The sequence below is a fragment of the Hesperophylax consimilis genome, chromosome 19, assembly GCF_061612785.1.
Source record: "Hesperophylax consimilis isolate HC1 chromosome 19, BYU_Hcon_1.0, whole genome shotgun sequence".
In the NCBI taxonomy this organism is placed as follows: Eukaryota; Metazoa; Arthropoda; class Insecta; order Trichoptera; family Limnephilidae; genus Hesperophylax; species Hesperophylax consimilis.
Genome location: NC_142854.1, coordinates 5718210 through 5741592, shown reverse-complemented (window position 1 = coordinate 5741592; position 23383 = coordinate 5718210). Strand labels below are relative to the sequence as shown.

Here is a 23383-nt window from a genome sequence, read left to right as displayed (position 1 = left end):
GGCGACATGGCTCCTCTGGTCAGGGGCGCTTTTGTGAGGTGTCACATAAAAAAAATATTGTTTTTATATTATGTTATACAGAAGTATTACATTAAATTCACGGGCTATCTATTTTATAACTTTTTTTTACCATTTTTGAAACAGAGTATTTACCTATCGTCATTTGTTGCAAAATTATAGTATAATAATTTTTCCAAAACCGGATTTTAGCCAATGTACAGCTCGACATTTAAGTGTAGAAAACAAATGATGGCGCTGCAATCGTTTTCTAGGTTTTAAATGGCAACACCAAGATGGCTCATAGGACAATGAATGTATGTTAAAAAAAAACACTTCAGCCAAAATGCATATTTCATAACGTATTTGTATTTTCAAAAATTTTGCACAAAAAACTGTAATTTAAATGGAAGTAAAATAAAACAAAACAAGTCTTAAGTGGGCGTTTATTTCGCTATAAAAACGTAGGTACAAAAGGTATTTAAAAATCTGAGTCTATTAATTCAACACCTGACATGTAATTATTATCTTCGTCCTCATGCGATTCTTCTTCTTCCGTATCTTCATCTTCATCTAAACGTATTATCAGTTCATCGATATCATCATACAGAGTACTGCCTCGTGCATAATATTCTGCCTCAATTTTCATCACGTGTTTGCAACAATTTTTCCAATCATCAGCACTTATGCTATTAAAAGCATTTTCTGTCAGCTCTTTTATATTGACCGTGTTTCCAATATTCTGAGATGCAACTTTTCGTTTGGCCTGTGCCCAAATTAGCTCAATCGGGTTAAGGTCGCAGTGGTAAGGGGGAAGCCTTACAACCGTGTGACCATGCTCTCCTAATACTTCATCAATATCATATACAGGCTCTGGCTTATGCATTTTAACCAGAGCCAACAATGATGGTTTCCTTAATGAATTGTCAAAAACAATGTTGTTATGTAATAACCATGCTTTTATGTCATTAACTCTCGTTGAGGTTGTTGGTGCCTTGTTTCTCACAACACTGTGATAAGGCGCATTATCCATGACAATAATGGAGGGCTCTGCTATATTGGGTATGAGCTTCTCAACAACCCACTTTTTAAAATTATGTGCATTCATTTCAGAATGGTAATCCTCTTTTTTGTTTGTTCCATTAAAAATTAATAGGGCATTAGGGACAAAACCCATTTCACTTCCAGCGTGAACAATGATCCAGCGCTTACCTTTTGAAATATCGTGTTGAACTCCTGTCACATCCATAGATTGCCAGCATTTCTTTAGCTTGTAGGATGAATGGATATAACTTTCATCCAAGTAAATAATATTTTTTTGCAGTTCTTCAGGTAAATTTCGGTTATCCATGATAATTTTTAAGTAATGCTCTCTTTTCGCCGCAATATTTGTTTTTTCAATAAGAGCACTTCTGTTTGTTTTGCACTTTTTATAAACAAAGCCGATGGAATGCAAAATTCTTCTTAAATATTCCCGGCTACCATCAAATCCAATGTCTTCTTTGAGTACAGTTAGTAATGTTCTTAAAGTTGGGACTTCTTTTCGCACTATGTAAAAAAAATGAATTTTTTGTCGAATGGCACAAATATCAAAATCATCCAACTCTTTTTTAGGGCGTCCTATTTTCCGTTTTCCCGGGGTTTCAAATTTTCCGTCTGCCTTTTCCCCTTCCTTGACGATTCGTCTTACCGTTGATTCAGATTTTCCTGTGTGTGAAAAACATCATTAAAATTAGTATTATAGAAAAAAATTATAGTTAAAAAAAACACATACTAGATAATATTCATTTAGAAAGAAAGAAAGAAAGATAAAATTAAGAAAAAAGTTACTTTTCTATGAGTTTAAAGAAGTTGCAAATTTTTTTTTTAATTGAGTTATTCCCTTTTTCCTGTGGCCTCATATGAACTGTCAAAAGGAAATGTCAAATTCGGATTGTTAAGCATAACCTCAAATCAGATTGTAACGGTTATAATCGCTCGAAAATTGGCATAAATCTTCTAATACTAATGAAATTTATTAAAAAAACTATACTACGTACCAGTCATTTCTGCAGTTCGTTTGTAAACATCTTCTAAATTAGATAGGAGCATCTTCGCGCGATATTCGGCTAGGCAGCGTTGAAAAACGCTGTATATAACTTCTCTTGCACCACTACGTATCGGTTTGTTCATTTTAATTAAATTCAAACAATATACAGGCAAACAATGAAAAAATAATTATTAAATGAGCGGATCATACACGGATTTAAGACAGTAAATCGGAGCAACATGACCATAACATGACAGACATACGAAACGTCATAGACAAAGCAACTAATTCGGTGTTGCCATAGTAATGAAAAATTTAGTTCCAATTTAATACATTTCTAGACATGCTGGATTCACTGTAGCTCATACCTTTTAAAAATCGAAATCACTGTTTTTATCACTAGCAACACCAACATATTTTATCTATGACCTCTTATGTCAAAATAAAACTGACAGGAGATACTAAAAAAAAAATCGTCGGCTAAAATATTTTCGAAATAATAAAACACAATGCTGATAAAACCGTTAAGCATTTTGCCCTTTAAAAACGCTGGAATAAGATGTCTACAATCTTCAAATTTGCACCAAACGATAAATAATTATTTGCCATCAGCTCAAGAATTACCCAAGGATGAATCTTTCGAGCAAGAAGTTAAAACTAATTTCATTGAACTCAGCCAATTTCAAAAAGTGGCTTTATCTATTGGATCGGCAGCCATATCTTTAATGGATCCTTACAGAGGAGATATGATTGCTTGTCTAGGAGAAGTGACTGGACAATCTGCCTTGATTTACATGAGAGAACAGATGCTGAAGACAGAGGAAGGAGCTGATATCTTGAGGAATAAACCGCGCATAAACTCCAAGACTTTAGACTATGAAAGGTTGAGAAAACTTCCCGATGGAACCGTCGGGAAGATGTACAGCGATTTTCTCGTGGAAAATGGAGTTACAGCAGATTCGCGGTTGCCTGTGCAGTTTATTAAGGATGTGGAATTAGCTTATGTGATGCAGAGGTATAGGGAAGTTCATGACTTGGTGCATGCGTGTTTAGGGATGAAGACGACCATGCTAGGAGAGGTTACTATCAAATGGGTGGAGGGTTTACAGACCAGGCTGCCCATGTGTGTTGGCGGGGGTATATTCGGTGCGGTTCGCCTCAAACCGAAGCATCGTCAGTTATATATTCAGCATTATCTGCCGTGGGCGATAGAAACGGGGACCAATGCTAGCTTCTTGCAAGGAATATACTTTGAGAAACGTTGGGAACAACCGATTGAAGACTTTTACAGTGAAATGAATATTACTAAACTTCTAGTGTAAATGGTTACATTTCCGACAGCCACTGATGAGATAGACCAATAGAAATGTGATCACATTGCTAGGGATAACCTGTTCAGTGCAGATAACATAGTACATATACCATTAGGTTAGATATTGTAATATCTCCAACGTGAAAAATTTTGAAATTTTATAGGCGAGTTAAATATCTTTTTTTTAAACTGGAAAATGAATGGAGTCTGCCATTTCTTTTAATTTATTGTGTACATTAATAAATAAATATTATTTGGAGGTCTACCTTTGTTTTCCTGCTCCGAAATTGGTTTTTACATTTTACTGTAAAATACATCTCCACTTTGGAGGTATTACGCATCCGGCGACATTATGTAGTATTTTATTAGTGGATATAGAATTTTTAACTGTTATGTTTATAAATAAATTATGTTACTTATTCTCCTTTTATTGATATTTTGTATGTAGTCACTAAAAATCAATCCGTAAAAAACTTTGTTTTTTACTTCGATACATTTATTTTTAAATTAAAAAATGTATATATATATGTTATGGTTAAGGTTTTCACGGGTGTACGATGTAGAATGATGTTCTCCGTTTACCCGCGTAACGTAGTCCTTAAAAGGACTTTTTAATTCCTGACGTTTCGGACAGATCTCACTGTCCATCTTCAGAGGCCTTATGTCCTGAATTTTATCTCAAACTGAACGCTTTCGCGTGTCTGTTCGGTCCAGAAGTCAAGATACAAGTGGGTGCTTATCAATTCTTATGTCTAGGACGAAGTATGCGTGTTGAGAGTGATTTTATATGCCAAGTTTCGGCTTGATCGGATGTCGGGAAGTGGGTTAATTTCCACTTCCAAAGTTTGCATTCATTCATTCCCCAAAATAAAAGTGAAATTCAAACAGATGTATTTAAAAATCACTCCATTTCATCTCAAGGTAGGCAGAGAGGATTTAACACATCGCAACTTCGTCCTGGAACACCATCCTTCCTTCATCTATATTCCTTCGTTATTCCAACTCTTTACGCTTGTAATATTGTCAAGGTTGGTTTACTAAACGTTACAATTACATTCATACACACTCTGGGAAGTATCCTCACGAGAGACGGAAAGACATTTAAAGAAGGATGGAATGCAGGAACTGTATTTAGAGGACTGAACACCAACAGTCTACAATGGTGTTATGATATGAACCTAGATGTGTGGCAGAAGTATGAATACTGTACAAATAGTATATAATGGAGTATACAAACAAACAAAAAAAACAATTGAAGTGAGAATGTTTTATTTTTTTAAATATTAAATAATATATTTCACAAAAAATCAATGACAAACTGAGAAAGAAACTCTCCAATAATTAAGTACAATGCACAACAAAAACACCTTGGCGTCCAAGAAATCTTCACCACCAACAAAAAAATAAAAATCTGTAGACACAACACCTTTTGTGTCCGATCTTAGGAAACACTTCCTTGCAAATAGAGTAGTGGATGCATGGAACAAACTTCCACAACATATCATCATTGCTGCTAATACATATAAACCAATTTAATTTGGAGAAAAGAAATGCATAGTTTACTTATTCAATTATTGTTAAACTTATTGTGAAACCAGGTATGATCGTATCAGCAGAATTTTGCCTGCTCGTTTAATAATAATAAATAACAAACTAAAAAATAAATACAAATGTCTTAAATTAAATTAGAAATAATATGAATTATGTTAAAAATAATAATAAAAAATAGTCTACCATTTTCGGTAAGTGACAATGAAATACAATTTATAAATCTACAGATTAATTCACACATAAATTACTATTATTTTATTAAGGCGATGCACTACATCGTGTAATATTTTAAATTGAGCCGCTATCAATAACAACCCTTACGTAGATGGCGATAAGGTTTAAATTCCCGCTTAACACCATCCGCCTGTTTTGATTTATGCAAGAAAAAAACATGGCCAAAAAGTGCCTTTTATTTTATTTTGTGGATGTTCAGGCATAAATATTTAATTTTTTTTTAATCATTTTATAAATAACTTAATTTGCCACATTATACGATAAAAACATAACCGAAAATGGGTTCGTAAGTAGGAGATTTTGAACTTTAAAGCAGTTTTCATAGGCCTTATACATTATTTTTTTCTGGGCTTATAAAAAGACTTATCTAAAAAATACTCGATCGTTTCAAAGGCCAAGATGTATTCTACTCGCAGTATATAATTAAAGCATCTGAAATATTTCTAGGTGACCAAATTTTCAAACCAAAAACAGATGATTTTGCATTACTACGTATGGCATCGCTTTAAAAAGAATGACAAACATTCCCGGGTTACGAATGGCTGAACTGTTTGAATTCTACCCACTAGAATTTTTTTGCTTGTGCAATGATAGTGGACTTCTACCAGAAATTGAACCCGTGATGCTTGGTAACCTGGGACCCTGATCCTCGATATTTTTAGAGACAAACAGACCTAAATTATTCCTAAAAATGGGACGGCATTACAATATAAGTCAGTCAAAGTTTACTATTAATTATTACGTGTGAATTAACACAAGCAGTCATTCATATTACAACAAAACAATTTTTTCTCAATTCTGATTGAAGGCGAATTCGGAATTGGGCGAAATCACATACTCCTTACGCAGATGGCGAAAATTTTGAAATTAAAATTATTTATTATTAATTATTTGAAACAAGAAAACACTGATAAAATTCATGTTTTATTATAATTTCTGAAGTTCGGCACAAATAATAAAAAACATATCATAATTTAAAAAACTTAATTTGTCTCATTATGCGATAAAACCATATCCGAAAAGTCTGATATGCGAGCAGGAGATTTTACACCTGAAAGCATTTTTTGTAGGCCTGATATTTTATTCTTTTCTACGCACCAAAATTATTTCCAGGCGATCAAATTTTCAAACCAAAAACACATGATTTAGCATTACTTCAACACACATACGAAAATGAAATGATTCAAGTTATAAAACAAAACACAGCAGATACTAATAAAATTATGAGAAAATGCACAACTTAAAAACAGAGTACTAATTATTAACCTTTAAATAATTTTTCCGCAGGGGTAAGCATAGAAGACTGCCACACATTAAAATTCATACATACTCTTCAGTTATTCTGACCGCATTGTCCCAGACTACTACTGTCATTAAATTCCACATCATATATTCTCCTCACATGCCCAAATCATCTAAGTGTCCCTTTCTTAACCATTTCGCTTACATCTGCCTTGTATTCTTTCTGGATCTCATTTTTAAAACAGTCATACGAAGCTTTACCACACAAACCCCTCAGATATCTAATTTCTACCGCATTCAGTCTACTTTCATCCATTGTCTGCTAGTTCCATGCCTCACTGTTATACATCAGTTGGTACAGCACACCACTGTGGACAGCTAGCTTCGCTTCTTTGGAAAACTTTTTATTGGCGTCAATCGCGTTCTGTCCTCCATTAATGGAGTTTCCTGCATTCACCCTTCTTTCAATATCTCTATCAGCCATCCCATCTCTCATAAACATACTTCCCAAATACCTGCTCCTAGTATTCATTCATTCATTCACAGCCATATTGCACACTGTTTTTGTACTCTCTCTCTCAAACACCACACTTAACCATCCTCTGCTAGTTCCAAGCCTCACTGCCATACATCAGTTGGTACAGCAAGAACTTACTCCATTGTGGACTGGTAGCTTCGCTTCTTTGCCAATCGCACTAATACAAAGTTGTCCAATTAATGGAGTCCTCCAGTCCAGTCTGCTATTAATAAAGTTTCCTGCAATTGCCCTTCTTTCAATATCCCTATCAGCCTCACGCCATTTTGTCTTCCTTGATCATCCACAACTTCTTCCGCCTTACACTCCTTTATTTTTTCATCCACCCCATGTCCAAACCACCCAAGTATTTCTTATTCTTGCTTATTACACTTGACATCACAGATACAGATTTTTAGCCACAGAATAAAGAACGAAAGAAATGGGCTTGTCCATTAGGCGTATTTCGTGATTCAAAAGTCTGACCTTTCTTTGCTTAAATTTCATATGCAGAACTGTGTTTCACCATTATTAAATTGAAATTCAAATGGAATGGTTATGTACGATGTCAGTGGCGACAATCGAATCCATTAAAATTTGTATGAAAGGCGGCTCTAGTGTTCTTCTTTATTCTATGGTTTTAACACTTACGGAACTCATTTCTACAGCACTCTGTCCACTTTCATCCTTCACCTATAAATATACCACCATTGAACCCCCCTGAACGATTGAAATTGACATCTCATAACAATATATGAGACGTATCAATCGTCACGTCACTATCATAATAAATTTCACATACAAATAACATTCTTGATTGTTCTCACATTTTTGTGAAAAATGAAAGCTTAAGTATCGCCTCTGCCAGAAATGGTGAGATAAAACAATATTCTGGCTTTTAATTTGATATTACACAATAATAATTGTTAGATGTAAATTAAATCAATTTAAAAAAAAAAATTGTAAATGTAGGATGATTCAGTCAATTTTAAATGGCAAGAAAATAATATAAGTGATAATTTTTTTTACTTTATACTGTAATAAAGACTGATATAGAAGTAGATTAGTGATAAACTTGCTTTGGACACACAAACAAGTCCCCGTTACGCTTCTAACGGTTTTCCACTTCCACTTTTCACTTAGTTATCGGACCAATGTTTAACATTCTCGACAATTACGCTAGCTTTTTTCGGGGCAATTTCAACTTTCTCAGGGATTACAATTGGATCGGACTCCGAACCAGTCTTACTAACATTATAGCACGGTAAAATCTTTGTGTTTTTGGTGACAACCAACGTAGGCAAGTCCGCTAAGGGACTCCAGTTCGCTTTATCAGGGTTCTCCTTTTCTAAAACACTATTTTTATCAATCTTAATGCTTCTATCATTGGATTTAAGTACCAATTCTTTAGTGAGATTTGAGGTGTTGTTCGTTTCATTGATTTTTTTCGACGTTATATTCGTTGTAGCGTCTTTCACTGTTAAACTTTGTTGTTTTAAGTTGTTGATTTGATTGTTGACTCGTTGTTTTGTAGATGGGCTTTCTTGCAATGTATCGTCGAGGATATTTCTCGGAGGCAGCGACGTATTTGACTCTGTTCTCGGTGAATCTTCCGACCACGTAACGCTATCGCTGTACGCTTTCAATATCTCCTCCGATATGCTCTGATCGGACTTACCACTGTCGCCGAGTTTACTATTGATGAAATGCTTCATTATATTATCAACAGGCGGGGCTTCATCGTTTGAACCCGGTTTGCTTTTATTAGATTTATGTTTATCGCTTAAATATTTGCTGTACGAGTTCATATTAGATTTTTGACTATCGTTGGACTTGGAATTCTGTTCTTCGGAAGAATCGTTAGCAGCATTTTGCGATAGATCTGGAGTATCAGGTTTAATCGACGATTCCTCGGATCGTAGGTCACTTTCCGTTGAAACTTTTGAAGACATTTTTCCCGCTATTTCCGTAGATAACGAATCGTTAGATTCTGACGAATGATTTATATTCAATAGTGCATTGTTTTTATCATCATGGACAGAGCTTTCTGAATCAAAAGACAGATCGTAATGATCTGATCTTCCACTATTAACGAGGAATGTATTATTTTCAACTCCTGGAATTGGACTGCCCTCGCTTTCATTGAAAGATCTCTCATTTGAACCATCGATGATATTATTATCATTTGCGGCAATACCTGAGTTTGTACGAAGTTTATCTTTACTTCTAATTACGTTAAACAGCATCTGGATTAAATGTACTAGAACTGGAACATCATTATTAACACTGCTGGACAATTTTAAACCTTGCAAAAGATTGAGTCTTCCTTCGTACGAATACATTTTACCTTGTCCGGTTTCAGCCTTGAATACAGAGGCTGTCTGTACCAAATTACAAAATTCAACCAATTCCTGCACTAGAAGAAGGGTTAGTAAGCCATCACGGGTCGACAGAACGTCTTTAAGTCTTGAATTTTGATATTTCTGGTCGTTTTCGTTTTCTAGGGTCATGAAAATATTGGCTCGAAGTTGAGCTCTAATTTTGGCAAGGACTCCATTTTTTTCTAAAGCTTCTGTCACCAGCTCTTTCAGTTCAACGTCCTCATCTTGAGACATTTTGGGGTTTTATTTGTGAATTAATTAAGTTTTGATGTCGTTATTAGTTTGCTTGGTAAAGTTTTGTTTACGATATAGAATGTCACGCGTAAACATAAATAAACCACTCACTACGCAAACGTCACCGCTGTTGCTTACAAACTACCAATTGAAGAGTGTGAAGCAATAAAATGTATGTAAAAGTACCAACCTAGCAATATTTTTCCATACCAAATAATAGTTCCTACCGTCACATTTTGATCTATGTGATGATGTCTTGATAAATAAAAAACATATTTTCTAATAATTTTTAACTGTTTTTCTCGTACTTATATAGGAGAGACACTGTAGCAAATACCCCATTATATTAATAATACGTCAAACTAAATAAATAAAGTGAAATAGTGTAATTATTTAATTGTCTGTTGTAATTTATTTATTTATTTCTTGGATAATTTGGATAGCGCCGCTTTTGTGAGACATCACCTCAGGGGCGCTTTACAGTTGATGCAGGTATTACAAAAAATATAAATATTAAAAAAAAAGAAAGTGAAGTTAAGTTAAGTAAAATGAAGTACAGGAACGGGTAACACGAAGATAAAAGAAAAGATAGAGACTCTGCCGCAAGAATCCTAGGTGGGAAAGAAACTGGACCAGCTACTGCAGCAAGAGAGTCCACCGCGTCCACTAACAGCGCCAACACGAGGTTCGCCCGTCCAGGCATGTATCTGTTGCTAATAAAGAGCTGACACAATATCTCGCTTAGATACCAGACCTTGGCAGCACCGCTTTGAGGTTCGACGAAGATAGAAGATGGAGACTCTGCAGCAAGAATCCTAGGTGGTGAAGAAACTCTACCAGCTGCTGCAGCGAGAGAGTCTACCGCGTTTAACAACAGTGCCAGCGCAAGTTTCGTCATCCGTCCAGGTATGTGTCCGCTGCTAATAAAGCGATGACACAATACCCTCATATAGATAACAAACCTTGGCAGCACCGCTGTGATGTTCGGCGAATCCATCATTCATCTCCATATTATCCTGTGATTGTAGAAAAAGTGCATTATGCCCGCAAGAAAAAGCGACGGTCGGGATAATAAATTACCATATGTGGCTTGCCTATTTTTTTTTGATTTTTATAAACAAAGAATAAATCGAGCCATGATCGCCTAAAGATCGTAACCGACAAAAACTAAATTTTACAGGAGACGATTTTTTCTTCTCATTTTTTAAGTAATATACTTATGGTACCAAACTTTATAGCGAATGTAAGTTTTATTAATACCTTCCACCTTATATTATGGAAATAGTTAAGCCCCCGCATACCCAATTTCTACCGATTTGTAACAAGTCTTTAAGTTTTTATGTTAAAAAAAAATATTTTTGAAGATAATATCTATGCATTTAGTATGCCTATGTTAATTATATGAATTTTCCTTTCAAATTCAGAAAAAATCGCAAAGTAAGCTCCGAAAATTATTGAAAACACGTTTTTTTCTGCCATTTAATATGTTAAAGGCATGAAAAAAACCAAAGTGTATCTTTAAATACAACTAAACATAGACTAAATTAGACTAGACACGGCATATTCATATAAAAATAACCCCAACACAATTTTGGTTTGGTTCACATGCACATTTATGAAAAGGCCCACGCATTATGACGCAATGTGAAATGGGCACTGTGCATTGCGTTTTACCTTTTGTTGGTCTATTTTGGTTCTCAGCTATGCTGGGCAAGTTCATTTTTTCAATCACAAAAATAACCGAGTTCCAAATATTTAAATTTGAATTATGTCCATATTACAACACCTCTGACAACAAATTCTCCGTTGTTTCGCTTACGAGTTTGAACGCTTGTACAAGGAGTTTAAACAGAGTTGGTTTGTTAAGTTCATCTCCATATTTGTGACGTACGCTACGTGGCGTTATTTTTAAAATTAATTTAACTAGACAGGGCTAATCTAGTATAATACATCAATGCAACTAAAGCATAAGAGAGTTTTGCTCTATTTCAAACGAGTCGTACTTTATTAAATATTTTCACTTAATTATTATTATTATGTTTTTTTAATATAAGCGCGCTCCCTCTAATATTCGTAAAAGGCAATCTTTGTCGCTTACGATGTTTTGCATATCATACAAAACGGACCTACTATAAAAATATATATTTTTATTTCTCATTATCAATTCGTTGGTACACGTTCTGGTTACAATAAAAAGCTGGAAAGTATTATACGCACATGATTTATCATTATTCGATCTACAACTCAAACATGAAAACAGTTGGCAGGTATAAAACAATAAACCAATTTATTTAAACTAAATCTTTTGTCGATAAACTTTGCATTATAATTATCATGAAAGAAACAAACTTTATCATATTTATTTATTTTATTTTAGTAATTTGTACATTTAAGTTTACAAATGACTAGTTAATTTGTTACCTACATACAGGGTGTATCGGCACTAACCCGACAAACTTTAACCAGCTATTCCTTAGCACATTTGGAGTAAAAAATGTTATGTGCACTTTGCTGTCCGGTAACGTTTTTTTTTAATAAAAAATTAATTAAACATATTTTCACCACATGTCACCACTGTTTTATCCTTTGTCAAAATTTGAAAGCAACATCGCAACTCTCGCGTGTTGCTGCGAACGAAGCCCGTATTACATAATCCAGTACCAGAAAAGAAATATTTTATTTAACAATAATGATTATTCACATTTTTCGTATGCGAATCACTGATTGTCTTCTTGTATTGTACACATCAGTTTTATTTTTGTATCTAAATTGTTTCACCTCTGGAATGCTTTGGTTTCACCTCTTACGCGTTTCACGTATTAAATAGTCTAATTTTGAAACTAAGAAACTAATTAGTAGATTTCCTGAATTTATAATCGAAGTCCAATAATTCTGAGCACTTTTAAAAACAATTTTCCTCACTTAGGTACTTATCAATAATAATAATTGGATTATTTGAACAGCGCCGTTGTTTTTTAAATCACCGTAAGTGCTCTGTCAAAATGTTACTTGCTAGGCTATCCTACAACGTATATTTTTTAATAAATTTAGTTATTTACAACTTCGCGGAATGTGATTTATGAATATTATTGCTTATGTTAAAAGCCTTCCAGAATTACCGGAATATAACGAGCAGCTTGACACACTTAAGTTTATTTCCACTAATTTGAAGGTACAAAGAATGTATAGTTTTAAAAACAATCCCGATGAATCAAAAAACGGTTCATATAAAACTGCTGCGCAACACACTGAGACAAAGGAAAGCACTCACACAAACGTCATGACTGCATTGGATTGACCACCTGCAAATGAATGCTGCCAGATTGCTAATTTATTTAAACAATAATTATTAAATTTTATTTAAAATATCGCAATTTTTTTAAAAAATCGACAATAAATTACAACTATAATTTAAAAAAAATATTCTTAACCCCACGCTTTTTCGTAATTGATTAATTAATTCAGAATTTAAACGTTGCTTGAAATGACTAGCCGTATTTGGTGACCAGATCTGAATATCCAGGTTCAGAATTTAAACGTTGCTTGAAATGACTAGCCGTATTTGGTGACCAGATCTGAATATCCAGGTTTAGAATTTAAACGTTGCTTGAAATGACTAGCCGTATTTGGTGACCAGATCTGAATATCCAGGTTCAGAATTTAAACGTTGCTTGAAATGACTAGCCGTATTTGGTGACCAGATCTGAATATCCAGGTTTAGAATTTAAACGTTGCTTGAAATGACTAGCCGTATTTGGTGACCAGATCTGAATATCCAGGTTCAGAATTTAAACGTTGCTTGAAATGACTAGCCGTATTTGGTGACCAGATCTGAATATCCAGGTTTAGAATTTAAACGTTACTTGAAATGACTAGCCGTATTTGGTGACCAGATCTGAATATCCAGGTTCAGAATTTAAACGTTGCTTGAAATGACTAGCCGTATTTGGTGACCAGATCTGAATATCCAGGTTTAGAATTTAAACGTTGCTTGAAATGACTAGCCGTATTTGGTGACCAGATCTGAATATCCAGGTACTTCCTCACCTTCCACTCCTTCCCTTAGCCATAAAACTTACCCCAATTCAACATAAAAATTGTTTAAATTATCGGATGTAATGAAATGCATAATAATTAGACCCCAAAATACTTAATTATTCAGGGAAATAAACCCCTGAGTCATCAGTTGGAAATACCAACGACATTAAGTGAAATTAACAATGCAATAATCCTATTATTGCATTGTTTAAAATTTCACTTAATTATTAGCATTAGCAAATAATATTGGGATTAGCAAATAATAATTTACGACAATTTACTCGGAAATCAATAAAGCCAGAATAATAAAAAAAGAAAGTTATCACTTACGTCGTCTGTAAGTGGCTTTACCAAAGTTTGATAATGCCGTCAGAAGGTGAAACAGCTGTCACGCGTAATAATAATTACAACTAGCAGAACTTGTTTATAAACACACTGTTTTTATAAATTTTTTAATAAGACTGTTAAAATAAAAAAAATCTCTAAATTGAAATGGAGTTCTACAAACTAAACTTAAAATCAAATAAATTTATTGCGAAGGTTCAAAGTACTGTACTGTAATATTATATTAAATAATTTTTACGTGTTTAATTACTGTTTAAAGTCAGATTAAAGCGATTAAAAAACCCACCTGGCAATTCTTATTCGAGTTTCGTTGTTTTTACGTATTGGCGCGCTTACAAGCATCAGTCGTCTCATTTTTAACCATTAATATTTAGTGTGTAGGAAAGAGAGAAGACGCTTTTCGACACACTTGTCGAAAAACTTGTTGAATGCCGACGGGCATACTCTTCTACAGATTTTATTAAATATTGATATGTAGGTAATATTGATGTGTAAATGAATGACATTGTGAGAATTTTACCAATAAATAATAAATGAAAATGCGGACATGTAGTTTATGTTAATTTTTTTATTGGAGCATTTGTTCGAAGTGACTACCATTATTTTCGATGCAAGCGTGTAGTCTTGTTATATTTTGATTATTTAAGTTTGCAGGATTTGCTTTAATTTCTGCAGCGGCTTCCATCACTCGTTCGAGCAGTTGCTCTCTTGAGGCTATTGGCTTAGCATACACTTTTTCCTTGAGAGCCCCCCACAGGTAGTAATCCAGGGGGGTCAGGTCGGGTGATCTTGGTGGCCAAGCAATGGCCGGACTTCCACGGCCTATCCAACGACCAGGAAACTCGACATCCAAGTAGTTCCGCACGGCAATCGAATAGTGTGGTGGGGCTCCATCGTGCTGGAACCACATTCTCCGTAGTAATTCGAGGTTCACATCTTCCAGAATCTCGCCCAGTTGCACTTGTAAGAACTCCAAATACATCGGTCCATTTAGTCTGGGAGGCAACTCGATTGGACCGAGTATTTGATTTCCCAGGATTCCTGCCCACATGTTGATGGAAAATCTGTCCTGGCTCGACGACTCCCGAACAAGCTTGGGGTTTTGTTCAGCCCAATGGTGCAAGTTGTGCACATTTAGCACTCCTGTTTTAGTGAACTGTGCTTCGTCGGTAAACAATATGTTTTTCATGAAGTCTGCATCTCTTATGACATTATGCAGCATTCTTCTGCAGTACACGACTCTGGAAAAGTGGTCATTCTCCATGAGGCCTTGGCAGCGCCTATAGTGAAAAGGTTTGAGCCCGTGCTTCTTCAGAACTCTCCATACCGCCATGTGTTCCCTGTGTCCTATCATCAGAGCGACCCGACGCACGGACAGCGTGGGGTCTTCGGTAATTAAGTTCAGGATTCTCTCCTCAACTGCCACAGGAACGATGTTGTGTCCTCCGCCGGCGCCTTCAATCCGTCCGATGCCACAGTCACGCAATTGTTGATACATCTGAAACAAAACAACAAATAACAACTGCTTTTATTATTCAGCTCAGTAATAATGTCAAATAAACAATCGCGGGCTTTTTCACTCATTTTATTTTTAAAGAACACTTATTTTAGGCACATATCAGAAAACTTACGTTTTCTCTTCATTTATTTCATTTTTTTATAGTAAAATGTATAACAAAGTGTTTTAAATTATAATTTTCTTAACTAGGTACGGTTGATATCTTGGATTCACAGGGGTGAAATTGAATTCAAGTAATTTAAATAATCCCATGGTGAGAAAGGGAGTGAATTCAATTGCAGTGAATGATGCATTTATTAGAGATTAAAATTAATTAACTTTTTAAAACGCCGTTTAGTGACCACTGAACACAAATCACCTAAAGTACAATTTACATTTTTAAAGTTGGTGGCCCCTTGTTATGTTTTTAATGTTCCCAGTTTAAATTTCAAAAGCGCTTTTTGGCATTATCAATGAATGTAAATAGTTTCAATAAACAATTGATAGGGTACAAACCTGGACAAAGGTAGCATGGTGTGGGACGCGTCTTCCAGGAAACCTCATGCGATACTCCCTTACGGCTGCTCGTGAATTTCCATTGCAAAATCCATAAACAAAAACAATATCTGCTTGCTCGGCAGGTGGATAATTGAGGGGCATATTTCAACAGTAAAAACTTAGATAACAAAACAAAAACGAAACTAGAAACTTGATGACATGCGAACTCCCAAAACAGCACTGACCACTGATACGAGACGGGGTGGCGGGAACCACACGGGACTTGAGACAGAATATGTGTGAAAGAGATGACAGTAGCGCGGCGTTGCCAATTATTTTACCCCTATACTGTGGGCAGTAGCGGAGTGTGGAAATTTTATTTATTTTTTGTTTTTAAAAGAAAAAAAATGTTACCGGACAGCAAAGTGTACATAACATTTTTTACTCCAAATGTGCTAAGGAATAGCTGGTTAAAGTTTGTCGGGTTAGTGCCGATACACCCTGTATAAATATACTATATTTTTTCTTGCTTTATGTGGCTCCTACACAACATCTTTAATTTTCCAATTGGGGTAGACTTAAGGTTTTCCGGCAGCGCATTATGGTATTTCATCCCTTTATACAGGGTGGCCGGAAACTCGTAGTACAAGCGGGAAACTGGTGAATCTACATCACATTTGGAGTCGATTTTGTGGTATATTTTTTTTTGATTTGAGCTTTCGTTATCGAGTAAATCGAGTTAGAAGTTGATTTTTTTTTTAAAATCAAATTCTTATAAATTATTACTGAAGATCAAAGTACCCAACTAATCAAAACTATTTGAAAGTAAAACAAATGAAGAAACTCGGATTTGAAGCATTATTTTGAAATCACCCTTAATTTAATCCGGTGTAATCATAAAATATTTCTGCTCTGCAGGGTTAAAACATCTGTTGTTCAACCCTAAACACCAGAAAAAACTTTAACCCTAAAATAGCAGAAAAATATATTTTTTTTGTGAAAATGCTCAAATCAAAAAACTTTATGTTTATTTGGGTTCCCCATGTGGTGTAGATTCACCAGTTTCCCGCTTGTACTACGAGTTTCCGGACACCGTGTATAGTATACTATTCTGATTTCTGAGTATTCGCCTTGTCCTTTTTTGGTAGCCTGATTTCATTGCACGTCCTTGTTTTATGTTTGTGTATGTCCTTGTATACAATTTTATTTGAAAAATATTTGGGTAGTAGGTGGTTTACTATTTTGTGTACAAATATCATCGTGTTGAAGGTCAACATCTGTTTAACCGCTAGCCAATTTAGTTCCTTTAACATTTTATTTACTTTTGAATATCTATTTCGTCTTAGTATTGTTATTTGAGTATTGTTCTCATTGCCCTATTTTGGAGAATTTGAAATTTATTTTGCTCTCGGTCGTTACACAGGAAAAGGATAGTTGAGCAGTAGTTAAAATGTGTAGCAATAATGGAGTTATAAATGGTGATTGTAGTTTTTTCGGACAGTTTTTGGCGAATTCTTCCTAAAAAAGATATGTAAGTTTATATGTATTTCAATGCCTCATTTATAAAATTAAATATTAATCTATTGTCCTTTACAAATACCATTGTTAAAGCCTTGGAAGACAACACTCAGGTTGACGTACTCTATACTGATTTCTCCAAAGCCTTTGATAAAGTAAATCACTCGATTCTCATGGCCAAACTTTATGCTATAGGCATTAGAAACCCGTTGTTATCATTCTTTCGCTCTTACTTGAGCGATAGAAAACAAAGGGTTAAAATAAACAACTTTGAATCCTTTAACATTGACGTAACGTCCGGCGTTCCCCAAGGAGCTCATTTGGCCCCGCTTCTCTTCAACCTTTTTATTAACGATATCACCAAAGTTTTTTCTCATACACGCTTCTGGCTTTTTGCGGATGATAATAAGATTCTTCAGATAATTAAATCCTACCTTGACTGCTTACATTTTCAACGTGATATTGACTCGTTTAATAATTGGTGCAAAATAAACTGCATGGAACTTAATGTTGATAAATGTAAAATTTTGTCCTTTTATAGAACCAAAAAACCTATTCAGTTTGATTATAAATTAAACAATGTTTGTTTATCTACTGTAACATCTATCAAGGATCTTGGGGTCACTCTAGACTGCAAACTTTCTTTCCGTGAGCACATTAACAACATTGTTAACAAATCACTTAAACTACTTGGCTTCGTTCATAGAATAACCTCTGACTTTAAACATATAAGTACCCTTAAAACTCTTTACTGCTCGTTAGTTCGCCCTCACCTTGAATACGCTAGTGTTATTTGGTCTCCTTTCTATGCTGTCCACATCTGTCACATAGAATCCGTACAACATCGCTTCCTACGAGGAATCGCTTGGAGGTTGGGTCTTGAAAGAGGAGAGTACTCATATGATGAAGTTGAACAAACTTTAAACATTTCTTCTTTGGAGAAACGTAGAAGGGACACTGATCTGATTTGCATATTCAAGATTATCAATGGTATTACAGACTCACCTTCTTTGTTGCAACTTATCCAATTCAACATCCCTTCCCGTAGACTCCGAAATAATGAATTGCTGTTCGTCAATCAACATTCTACCAATTATGGATACCATTCTCCTTTGTCCAGAATGTCGAGACTTGTCAACTCACTGTCAAGTCAAAGCATTGAATTTTGTGGTATATGCCTAAATGACTTTCGACAGTCAATACGCAATGTCTAATTTCTAATGCCCTTTGAACCATCTTCATGCTTTGACTTATTATTATCTCCCATTCTTAATTTTATATTATTATTGTCATTGTTATTGTCTTCGCTCCTCATTTATATATGCTCTCCTTTCACTGTCATCTCTGTTTATAAAACTTATTCGTGTAATTAATATGTTGTTAATGGACTATTTGTCCGTAAATAAATAAATAAATAAATAAATAAATAAAATAAAGTATTACTAACTAACATCCATGTACCAAACGAATACATAACGAATACATTACGGTACAATTAAAAATTCTCACCTGAGAAAAAAAGTAAAATCCAACTGTCATCAAACTTTTGTATCATCCTTATCTGATTCCGTTATAATATCGACTATTTTAGTATCAAATGGGAGTGTCAAGAATTCCTGGCGAAATCTTGATGAAATTATGCAATTTTCAAATAAAATTTTTTTTGACACTTGAAGTCTTTCTTCGTACAGTTTTACTGTCATGGAATTAATAATTCTTTTTTTGTGAGATTTAATAATAGTCTGTATCGATGACATTTACCTTGCTCTCATAAAAACCCGTTTTTGAGATCGATGTTAGTCCAGCCCTGTTGAAATGAGGCACTTCTAAGTTCGTTAAATTTAATTTTATATTTTAAGCAAATAAGACACTGAAAAGGATTTCCAATCACGGAACTCGTCGTGTGTCATCAATGATAATTATCTGAAAATTTTGAGGATTAGTTCTCGTATTTGCAATCATTGTGGCCAATTCTGAAGGTGCCCAAAACACTTTTCGCCTTATAAAGCTTTTAATAGTCGCATGTAGAGAAGCAACGGACAGCATTTTATAACTAGGCAGTCAAAACAATATATTTAAAGCTTGTTTAAAGGTGACAGTTTTCATAAATTACGATATAATGGAAAGCACAGCTCTGTTCTGATTTTGACCGGCAAAACTATCACTTTACAGCAAAATATCGTTAAATTTCTTTTCTTTTTCTAAGGTGCGCAGCAAGTATTATGAAGTTTACTACAATTTTCGATGAACCCACGCTTTTCATCAGCTTCGCCTCAGAAATAACAATAACCAATATTTGTTCCGCTCTCATAAAAGCTTTTATTATAAAAAGCATACCTTTTCCTGTAATATCAATTCACACTATTCCAGCTTGGAGTGGTTAGCACCTTCTTCAGATCAATTCACACAATTCCAGCTTGGAGTGGTTAGCACCTTCTGCATATCAATTCACACAATTCCAGCTTGCAGTGGTTAGCACCTTCTGCAGATCAATTCACACAATTCCAGCTTGGAGTGGTTAGCACCTTCTGCAGATCAATTCACACAATTCCAGCTTGGAGTGGTTAGCACCTTCTGCAGATCAATTCACACAATTCCAGCTTGGAATGGTTAGCACCTTCTGCAGATCAATTCACACGATTCCAGCTTGCAGTGGTTAGCAACTTCTGCAGATCAATTCACACTATTCCAGCTTGCAGTGGTTAGCACCTTCTGCAGATCAAAGCTCACACACAGGGATAGAGGTTCTGCTTTACTTTTCAGTTGGTCAGTCAAAATTCTGTTGCGAAAACATGTTCCTCTCCTGTCATATTTTTTTTGCATTAAGTACATTAAATCTTTATGGAAGATGAAAACAACTCTAAAAACTTTATGTGATCCAATTAAAGATCCGCTATCCATGCATCAACGTAAAGTCTGTATAAATTGAAAATGTTTTAAATTCTATGGGACGATACTTTTTGTGCTTTTATTACGGGAGTAGTATGATGGGACAGCTGGCAGTTTTTATATGTATTTTTTCAGCAATCCTATTTTCTCCATACTGGTTTTATTAACTGCCTCTGAGTGTCCTCTCTTTCTAGCAGGGCAGTATTGGTACTTGTCGAATGCTTTTTTGTATATCGAAAAGTCATCTGAGCATTTTCAAGAGTTTTCAGAAGGAATTTCTGGCAACGTTGTGTGTTTCATTGCCTCACGTAATATAACAGCAATGAGTGATACTCCGCCTACTATAATATATTAGCAACAACCGTTGATGTACGAGTATTTGGGCGATGGCAACAACCCTTTATCTTTTCAATATCGTTGACGTTGGGTACTCGCCATGCCCCGATAGTTTATGAATAGCTCTACAATCTTCTTCAGAAAATTTGGTTGAACATTCATTTCTACATTTTTTACCATCACATGGAGATTTTACAGGCTTTTTATAGACCTGCACACTTCTCCAGTGTAGTTTTTTATGGTAACAGTTTTGATTTTTGCATTCCCTCTGTGCCTACTTTCCTGATGTATTGATCAATAATAGATACATCACTTGAACTATCCGTTATAAGTTTCCACGAATCGTCTGACAATTCTAAATCAATGTTTTCATCACTTGAAAAACGTGGATTAAGTTGTTATTCATTAAACGCAAAGGTGCTCGAACCGCACTCACGTAAAATATGTAATGTATATTATATCGTAAGCGACACACTATTATTTTACGATAATTTCAGAGATTCTTACGATATTTTGCCTGAACTAAATTTTTTATAACAGTTATATACGATGAAATGTATACGGCCATAACGTCCATTTGGCGCGTGCTTTTTGGTTCTAGAATATTCAATTTTAGCCAAACTATCGCTTACTATAAAAAACGCAATTTGAGCCAAACAATCGCTTACTATAAAAAACGCAATTTGAACCAAACTATCGCTTACTATAAAAAACGCAATTTGAACCAAACTATCGCTTACTATAAAAAACGCAATTTGAACCAAACAATCGCTTACTATAAAAAACGCAATTTGAACCAAACTATCGCTTACTATAAAAAACGCAATTTGAACCAAACTATCGCTTACTATAAAAAACGCAATTTGAACCAAACTATCGCTTACTATAAAAAACGCAATTTGAACCAAACTATCGCTTACTATAAAAAAACATAATTTGAGCCAAACTATCGCTTATGACAAAAAACGCAATTTGAGCCAAACTGTCGCTTACGATCTTTTGGCGATCATGGCTCGATATTATTAATTTCACATAAAATCCATTAAAAAGTGTGAGAGAAAACCAAAACCTCATGCCGCTAGGAAGCGCTGAGATAGCATGTTGCCATTAGAATGTATGGGAAATGTCATAAGTTGGAGGTATTATTAATATTAAAGGGTATTTACATGTATTTGACTATTGTGTCCATATCCATGGTAGTGTCCCTCAGATCACGAAAGCAGATTATTTTCAAAATTACGTTTCAAAAATACAAATGAAGGGAAAATAGCATTGATGTATTTATACTAGATTAGCCTTGTCTAGTTAAATCCATTTTAAAAATGACACCACATAGCGTACGTCACAAATACGGAGATGAACTTAACAACCCAACTCTGTTAAGCGAAACCAAGGAACAGCGTTTATTTTGTTACCGAGTTGTTGTAATTTTAATACAAAACCGTCACAAAAATAACATTTTTTGCTTAACCAGGTCTGAATCAGGTAAAGGACTAATAAATAACACAAAATGATTTTTATTTTCACATTTTAAGTTTTGAATTCTGTACACTACATATTGAACCAAAACGGGAAACGTACACATATTTACTATTGAGTAGAAGTTTTATGAATTTACAAAATTATTTAAATAAATATTTAAATAAGTGGCTTGACACTTTAATCAAATGAAAAGTTATTTTGTTTTTAACCGCTTCGTTAGGTTTATAAGACAGCATTATAAAAAACTAGTCTAGGTACTTATTAATAATGTATAAAATAAAATATCAAAATAAAGCGATAGAAATTATATTAGACGAGGACAGAGCTTCAGAGAGGGTGTGGTGGGGTGGGACAAGGGAGGGTGGGGGTTACATGGTAATAATATCAATTTATTTATGTCCATTAAATAAGCTTTTACATTTTTACATTGTGTTTGTCTCCTTTTTTAATATAGGCACAACTTTACATATCTACGGAAAAAAATATGATTGTACCTTCCTTCCAAAGGATTGGAGTGAACCGCGCCAAAAACCTTGCCAAATGCATGCCGATCGGACCGACATTTATTTCATATATTAACTGCTGTAATGTCATACGATTTCAGAGAAATGCCTATTCGGTTTATTTTTGTAGTACCATTTTTGTGAAATATATAGATGGTGCTTAATCAAAGCTAGACAATAACAACCAGTAATTAAAATAACCTTTCTCAGATTAAGCAACGATACCCAATTTGTGGGTATATTACATTCTCTCCTCCACACAGAATGCTCAAAGATTATAAAGGACCTGAAGGAAAATGCAGTCTAAACGTTTGGGATGAAAATGATTTGAGCACAAATGGCTTCCTGATGATGGTACGGTCAACGTGTTCCGATATCGTGATAATAAATGTATTCGAAATTTACTGACAATTTAACAGGAAACCTCTTTATTCATTCGTTAAGGGCCTGCAATCCCTTTTTTAAATAAATTAGTAAAACTCTGTTCCGACATCGTGATAATGAATGTATTCAAAATTTACTAAAAGTTCAACCAGAAACCTGCTCATTCGTTCGTTCAAGGCCTGCAATCCGCTTTTTAAAAATAAATTAGCAAACACTCTTTTTCCGTATTTGTAAATATTTATTTACTTATTTTGTAAGAAACAAACAGCTTTTATATAATATACAATGATAGATATAAATATACAAGTTAACTGAACTCAAGCCACAGAAGTTTCTTATGTTAAAGTTCATTAGAAATGAAGTTTTAATATCTTGTAATTAATTTGGTGTTAAAGGAA

At 34.5% G+C, this 23383-nt stretch overlaps 3 protein-coding genes across 3 annotated transcripts; 1 reads left to right on the top strand and 2 right to left on the bottom strand.

The window, feature by feature from the left end:
• Positions 1-217: 217 nt before the first annotated feature.
• Positions 218-1651, bottom strand: LOC149414703 (uncharacterized). Its single transcript, XM_089643197.1, has one exon. It carries the CDS (start codon positions 1346-1348, stop codon positions 479-481), a length of 870 nt encoding a protein of 289 aa, XP_089499323.1. The 5' UTR covers positions 1349-1651; the 3' UTR covers positions 218-478.
• Positions 1652-2468: 817 nt separating this feature from the next.
• Positions 2469-3718, top strand: Coq4 (Coenzyme Q4). Its single transcript, XM_089643161.1, has one exon. The coding sequence runs from the start codon at positions 2536-2538 to the stop codon at positions 3346-3348; it is 813 nt and encodes a 270-aa protein (XP_089499287.1). The 5' UTR covers positions 2469-2535; the 3' UTR covers positions 3349-3718.
• Positions 3719-4654: 936 nt separating this feature from the next.
• Positions 4655-9629, bottom strand: LOC149414701 (uncharacterized). Its single transcript, XM_089643561.1, has one exon. The coding sequence runs from the start codon at positions 9492-9494 to the stop codon at positions 8019-8021; it is 1476 nt and encodes a 491-aa protein (XP_089499687.1). The 5' UTR covers positions 9495-9629; the 3' UTR covers positions 4655-8018.
• Positions 9630-23383: the final 13754 nt, after the last annotated feature.

Coding starts and splice junctions, on each gene's coding strand:
- LOC149414703 (XM_089643197.1), bottom strand. CDS start 1,348: ATGGATAACCGAAATTTACCTGAAGAACTGCAAAAAAATATTATTTAC.
- Coq4 (XM_089643161.1), top strand. CDS start 2,536: ATGCTGATAAAACCGTTAAGCATTTTGCCCTTTAAAAACGCTGGAATA.
- LOC149414701 (XM_089643561.1), bottom strand. CDS start 9,494: ATGTCTCAAGATGAGGACGTTGAACTGAAAGAGCTGGTGACAGAAGCT.